Raw genomic sequence first — 7,470 nt, 5'->3', positions numbered from 1 at the left:
AGCCGGCGGCGCCCCGGGGGTCGGCCGCAGCGAACGCGCTGCCACCCCACCACCGCCGGCCCGGGGGGGGGAAACGGAGACACACCCAAAAAAAAAAAAAAAAAAAAAAAAAAAAAGTCAAGCTAAACCCTTGCTAGTAATGTTCACTTCACTCAGTACAAACATACTGATTTTGAGAAAGAATGATTTTTACATTCTGGTAAAACTCTTTTTACATGCTTAAAAACAAATAAAATGATTACAAGTAGGGTTTCTCTAACAAAGAATACTTGTTAATATGTTCATAGGTGCTACCTCTTTATACTAAATTCCATGAGTTTGGAAATACTTCACTAATTCTTATTGAAGGTAGCTTAAAAAAGAGAATATCTCTCATATAAAAAGAATTCGGAAGCATCTCTACTAGGCCATGAGCTCCTAAAAAGTAGGAAGCAATTTCATTTCCCCCAAATTTTAGCAAACAGGTACACTAACCATAAATGTCTATGAATCGGGAAACTGGCCATGTACTAAGAAAAGATTACTTACCATTTGAAGTCTCTGTGAGCTCTGAAAGGGGAAGAGACTCTTCAACTAAAACTCCAGACTGTATTGAACCACATTTAGACGATTTCTTGGGGAAAAATGGAAAGAGTATTACATTTTATTAATTACAGTACTACTAATGTCTTTTTAAAGATTTGAGTAAACATTATGGATTACCTGGAAATCTGATGTTCAATCAGTCACCTTCATTATCTCATAAACTCAAAGTGTACAGGATCTAACAATGAAGTATCCATACTAACTGCATCCTAAACATCTGACAAATCAACTTTCAATTCCCCAGGAAAAGTTTAAAGGACATATTTTTGTTGTTATAGCCTAGAGAGTTGTATTATCTGCAATTGTTTAGAGAAAATTCTCAAAATAAAGTTTATATAATTATCAAATGCTAAATGAAATCAATAACTGGGATATGAAAAACATTAAAGGCTAGGATAGAAAACACAGCCACATTAATTCAGAAATAATATCTGAATCATGATGTATGTTCAAACAATTAATCAAAGTTCTGATAACAAACAATTACTCTTGCTTCTGTTCGGTGGGGATTTCACATCAACCTGAACAGGGTGGAGGGAGCTGAGATTACAGGTGACTGAAATACAAAGGAAACCCACTGGAGCCTGAAGAATCTCTAATAACTATCAAATCTTTGTTCTGCCAGTCCATGTAAAACGAATAGGACGAGCACTGGATCTAAGTGATAGAGAAGGTGCAGAAAGAGTTCCAACTGTAATGGTGTTAGGTGTCTCCTCTCACAAAGGACATGAGAAGCTAGTGTGTCAAACCAGAACTAGGAGCATGAAGCAAGAAAAGCCCGTCAGGAAAGACCAGCTCCCTGTTCACACGTGCACACGGGTCAGCTGATCATCAGTAGTATTACTTTTCTCCTAATATCACCTTTTGATTGTCTTGACAGGGTTTAAGTAGTTGTAAGCCACAAAAATCCCTACAGCTACTTGAAAGAAGTGAGCAGAGCAAAGGAGAAATTGCTGAATGGCACCCTGATTTCCATCAGAAGGAAAGCAGTCAGGGACGGGCATAAGTGCAAGACTCCCAGGCCTGTGGAGTACACCCCACATAGAATCTCCACCTGATCCACCAACCAGCTCCATTGAAGGCATCTGCTTATACCCTGCTCCCCAGTAGAAAAAATACTGCGTGAGGGCAGGACTGCAACTTCCTCCCTTCTTAGAGTATCACCCTCTAGAATACCTCACACACAGAAGACCCCAGGGCTTATTCTCTTTGTAAGGTTAGTAGTCAAAAGTGAGATCGCTATCCAAACTGTCTCTAATAAGTGATAAACACCAACAACCACAAAATTAACAGGTAGGACACACACACACACACCCCCCCCCCCCCGCCCCAGCTACTGCAGGGCAGAACAAGGTACTAAAATTGAAGAATGGCACTGACAGCGTTAAAACTGCCTATGCAGAAAACCAAAACTTCATTTTCCTATGCGTAAAGTAAGTGAATTACCTCAGAAAGATCTGCAGAAGTTTCAACTGCACATGCTCTGTCTGTATCAATATTGAGTATCTGGAGACCAGTTACTTTTCCTTTAGCATCTGTTAGATTTTCATCAGAGTCTCTCTGATAGGATATTCTCCGACGTTTGGAGGACAACACTGCAGGGAACCCAGACTGCTGGCACAGGTTGAGACCTTCCTTTCTGGCTATAAACACAAAACAAAAGCAAAACAACACAGGCATAAATGTTTTCATATATATAATATATATTTCTTTTTTTTTTTTTTTTTTTGAGACGGAGTTTCACTCTTGTCACCCAGGCTGGATCAGCTCACTGCAACCTCCACCTCCTGGGTTCAAGTGATTCTCCTGCCTCTGTCTCCTGAGTAGCTGGGATTACAGGCTCACGCCACCATGCCCGGGTAATCTTTGTATATTTAGTACAGACAGGGTTTCACCACGTTGGTCAGGCTGGTCTGAACTCCTGACCTCAGGTGATCCACCCACTTCAGCCTCCCAAAGTGCTGGGATTACAGGCATGAGCCACCATGCCCGGCTATTGTGCATCATAATAATTTTAGTAAAATCTAGTGCTTGAGTCTAAATTATCAATGAAAAGAAAAATCTAGCACACTTTTTTATTCCAAAACAATAAATCTAACTGAAAGGAAAGAAAACATGCCTATTGAAAAGATAAGATATACTAAAATACTTTTGCATGTCTAATATGGTACCTTACACTTTTTAAATGTATGACGACACCTGTTATTTTAAAAGATGTGGTTATGTTCTAATACTCTGTATGACTTTATGAAACAGACAATCACAATGTGCCTCAGTTTTTTCTAGCTTAAAAAAAAGGAATTGTCTGCAGAATTACAATGATGTAAATAAATTTTAAGACCCAGGAAAAAACTGAAACAATAAGTGAGTCACAAACTACAAATATAAATTGGTACATCTGAATGGGTCATGCACTCTAGAGACAGATGAGGGGGACTTGTCTTGGGCTAACAGAGCAATCCTCATGGGTGGTGTTGAAATTGCACTTAAAGATGGTTCAAGAATTCAAAACAAACTCATTTGGAACCTTAGCGTGTAAAGTACCAGAGAATGGTTATAATGATTACAGTAAGACCAAGATTTTGTCACATTCTGGTGTCTGAAATGCTTGGTGATTGGAGGAAAAAAAAAAAAAACCCTGAAAACAACCAAATAAATTACAATCTAAGAGTTAAAGAACATAGCAGATTATCAGATTGGATATACTTGTGTGTGTGTGTGTTTTTTTTTTTGTTTTTTGTTTTTTTTGAAAGTGAGTCTCACTTCTTTGCCCAGGCTAGAGTGCAATGGCACCATCTGGGATCACCGCAACCTCTGCCTCCCGGGTTCAAGCAATTCTCCTGCCTCAGCCTCCCCAGTAGCCAGGATTACAGGCATGTGCCACCACGCCTGCTTAATTTTTGTATTTTTAGTAGAGACAGGGTTTCACCATGTTGGCCAGGCTGGTCTCGAATTCCTGACCCCAAGTGATCCTCCCTCCTCAGCCTCCCAAAGTGCTGGAATTACAGGCATGAGCCACTGCGCCTGGCTGGATATATTTGTTTTTAACATCAAGGTTGGGTGTTTGGTACTCATATAAAATTTATATGAATTTATTTCATGTATTAAATGCTTGCCAAGCTTAATAATAATACTGTAAAAATCAAGATTTGTAAACTCAAAATTGCCAAAAGCTCTAAAGTAAAGGTGAAATGAGCTAATTATCTCTGACATTTTAAAACTTAAAATTTAATTGCAACCATGTGGAAATGTAGGATTAGGAATGCCTGATGCCAGATTTTTTTTTCCAAGAGAAACCAGAAATCCATATTTTTGTGTGAAATGCCCCAAATTTTTAATGTTAGTCTCATTTCATAAATATAACTGTGTTCTGAAAAGAATGGTTTCACACTAAATCATTTCATATCTCAGAAGCTTGTCTTTAGAAATACTGAAGTCAAAACTGAACGAATTATCTCTACTCACTCAGGTCTGTCATCTCGGACTCTCTTCCTGTCTCTGAGAATTCTGGACAGTCGGTCATTTTCTCGTTTTCCTTTATGGAGTGAAAAGCTGACTGGAAGGCCGATATTCGCTCTCTTAAAGAGTTAACATTTCGATACAGTGCAGGGCTGCCCTGTGAAAGTACAAAATACATAAGAAGTATTATAATCAATTCATACTTTCTATATTCTAGGCCTACAGCCTTTGAATCCAAAATTAAATACAGTACACATACGCTTTTTGAAGATCAGAGGTAAGGAGTTAGTGTGGCAGAGCTTCTTTACCCTGGAACTACACATTTTCAGTTTGAATAAAGAAGTTTAGCACAAAAATGTTGAGAGGCCAGCCTAAGAGCAGATGGAGGGTGCCAAGAAAACATTGCGCTCTGGGATGGTGCAACAAAAAGGGACAGGAGGAACCTGTTTGCAATTTTTACCAAATGTTGTGCTGGATGTATCCAAAGGAAGCCATCTGCATGGTGCCTGTGTCACAGGTAAGTCTCAGCATACCTACTTCAGTCCAAGCTCTTTCTACTCAGCACCGCTCTACACATGCCCTCCAGCCCAGGGGCCAGAACAAGATACAGAAGTTCCATACATACTCAGATACCACATTTGCCTTGCTCTCTTTTTTGGCTCTTCCCAGTTAATTTTCCTGATTGTATGGGACCTGGAGGATATTTACTTCGTAGGGTTGAAAGCCAGCCATTCTCTTAAAATACAAAGTTAGACGGTATAAGCACAGAAGCTCTATGGAAACCCCATTAGCAGGGTTCCAGCCAGAGACTGATAAAATGAAATCTATACTAGTAGGGATAGAAGTGCCAGATAAAGGCAAGTAATATAAAAATTGAGAGTTCCGTTTACATAAAAAATAAATTACAAATGAAGCTCTCTCTCTAAATTTTTTTTTATTACTTGCACTACTAACATTTCCACCGACACAAAGTTTGTGGCAATTTTTAAAAATTATACTAATGGGCAAAAAGTGAAGTAAAAATTACCTCCCTTTAAGATATCATACACAGTAGGCCGGGCACGGTGGCTCATGCATGTAATTCCAGCATTTTGGGAGGCCAAGGTGGGAGGATCACTTGAGGTCAGGAGTTCGAGACCAGTCTGGCTAACATGGTGAAACCCCGTCTCTACTAAAAATACAAAAATTAACCAGGCATGGTGGTGCGTGCCTGTAATCCCAGCTATGTGGGAGGCTGAGGTGGAAGAATCACTTGAACCTGGGAGGTAGAGGTTGCAATGAGTCGAGATCACGCCACTGTACTTCAGGCTGGGCAACAGAATAAAACTTGGTCTCAGAAAAAATATATATATCATAGGGAGAAAAAGCAGTTCATATCGTGAAGCCAGGTTTGATGGTGATGTGTTCACACACTTGATTCTCTTCCCGGTTAAATATAAAGCAAATTCTCTATTATATAATAAGAAAACATTTTACATTGAAATATGCTTGATGACATAAACGTTCATGACATAAACAGCAATAATATTCATAAAAGGCTTGTGCTCAACTCATCTAATAGAACAATAGGGAAAAGATGATCTCAAATTCATACAGTTTACTTTGAACATGCTTTTTCTGTACTCATATTTGAACATGGTAGGGGCAGGTTTAATATCCTAGGAACATGCAGCACCTTTGAAATGCTACCTTAAAAAAATGGTAAGTGTCTCTAGTCAAAATAGTTTTTTCTCTATTTTCTACTGGAGAAGGAGAACAATGTTTACATATAAAGCAAATGAAACATTTAAAATGCACTGCTTTTTTGAGGTTTTTGTCTTAGGAATTGTGTCGGTTAGTCAACAACCTTCCTTCCATGCACCACAAACTGTTCGAGGGGCTTGGGATCTAGGAAAAATTACTTTATTTTTTTTGAGACAGGGTCTTGCTCTATCAGCCAGGCTGGAGTGCAGTGGCATAATCACAGCTCAATGCAGCCTCGGTGTCTTGGGCTCAAACGATCCTCCAACTTCAGCCTCTCAAATAGCTTGGACTACAGGCATGTGCCACCACACCCAGCTAATTAAAAAAATTTTTTTGTAGAGACAGAGTTTTGTCATATTGCCCAGGCTGGTCTCAAACTCCTGGCTTCAAATGATCCTCCCTCCTTTGCTCCTCAAAGTGCTGGGATTACAGTGTGAGCCACCATATCCGGCCAGGGAAATTACTGTCTAGAGTGAAATTCTGAAAACATATAAATGTAGTTACAGGTACAAGAGGTACTATTGAGAAGAAAAATCAGTAATGTGGCTGAGTCCCTAAAAGTGCTGGTTTAGCTAGAATCAGGACAGACCTCTATCTTTAGTAAAATCTGAGTTGAAGGCAAAACAATGAGAAAGTGGTCTAAGGGAAGTTGTCACAGGAGGGAGGTACTCTCCAAGAACAAGGGCTAAGGCCCCAACTGGAAACAGAATGGGGCAGAAAGGCCAGCATGCCCTTTGAGTGGAAGGAGATGGGGAGAGACCAGAGTGGGCATACAAAGGCATCAGGAAGGGGTATGGGTTTAATTCAAGGGATCGCAGGAGGCCATGGGAAGATTTTGAGCAGCTGGGTGAATGATTCGGTTTCTACTTTAAATTAGTACCTCTCCTTGACTGCTCTGTGGGATAGCCAATGGATTAGGGAGAACGTGTGAGGCTGCTGCCAGCATGACACACGTACTACATTAAGGTCCTTTTTTTTTTTTTAAATCAGAGAAGGAATACACTTTAAATTAATGATACAAAGTCTATGGTAAATACATAAACCAGGAACAGTCATTCATTATCACTATCAAGTATTATGTATTGTAGATAACCTTTTGTAGATAACTGGCAGCAGTGTAGAACTCTTTGCACCAGCATCACCACAAACACGTGAGCAATGCATTGTTTTACAATGTTACGTGAGCCACATCACCAGGCCTTAGAAATTTTTCAGCTCCATTATTATCTTATGAGACCACCATTGTATATTTAGTCCTTCATTGAGCAACATGTCACTATGTAGCACAAGACTGTATCTGACTTTTTAGGGGCATGTATTATTTAAATAAAAATTTGAAAAAATAGTTAAATACACCCCCATCAGCAGGTAAATAAGCTGCTCCTCTCCACAAGGCTGTCCCAAATACATTTTGTCCCTGGAGACTCTTGCCCCTATACATCAACACACAGTAGTCATGAAAAAATTAGAAACTTAGAGATAAGCTCTTAAAAAGGTAATAGTGCCTCACCTCATAGAAAACTAGATCTTAACTAGAAAAAAAAAAATTGTGAAATAAAATAGAAAGCTCCTCTAGAAAGCTATTTCTATCCAGGGTCTCACAACTCTTAAAATACCCTTGTTTGGGTTGGGCACTGTGGCACACACCTGTAACCCCAGCACTTTGATAGCGAGTGCTTAAGG

General features: G+C 39.5%; 1 protein-coding gene across 2 annotated transcripts in view; it reads right to left on the bottom strand.

Annotated features, from left to right (window-relative positions):
• The window catches only part of CDCA2 (cell division cycle associated 2), a 50,593-nt gene that overhangs the window by 38,781 nt on the left and 4,342 nt on the right, over positions 1–7,470 (bottom strand). For both annotated transcript variants that reach the window (XM_025393880.1, XM_025393879.1), the window contains exons 5-7: positions 4,051–4,201; positions 2,032–2,228; positions 529–613 (exon numbers count right to left, since the gene is read on the bottom strand). In XM_025393880.1, the coding sequence (XP_025249665.1) occupies positions 529–613; positions 2,032–2,228; positions 4,051–4,201 (433 nt within the window). The remainder of the gene's footprint in view (positions 1–528; positions 614–2,031; positions 2,229–4,050; positions 4,202–7,470) is intronic.

Source organism: Theropithecus gelada, chromosome 8, assembly GCF_003255815.1.
Source record: "Theropithecus gelada isolate Dixy chromosome 8, Tgel_1.0, whole genome shotgun sequence".
In the NCBI taxonomy this organism is placed as follows: Eukaryota; Metazoa; Chordata; class Mammalia; order Primates; family Cercopithecidae; genus Theropithecus; species Theropithecus gelada.
The sequence above is the reverse complement of the archived record's forward strand: the minus strand, read 5'-3'. Positions and strand labels throughout refer to the sequence as shown.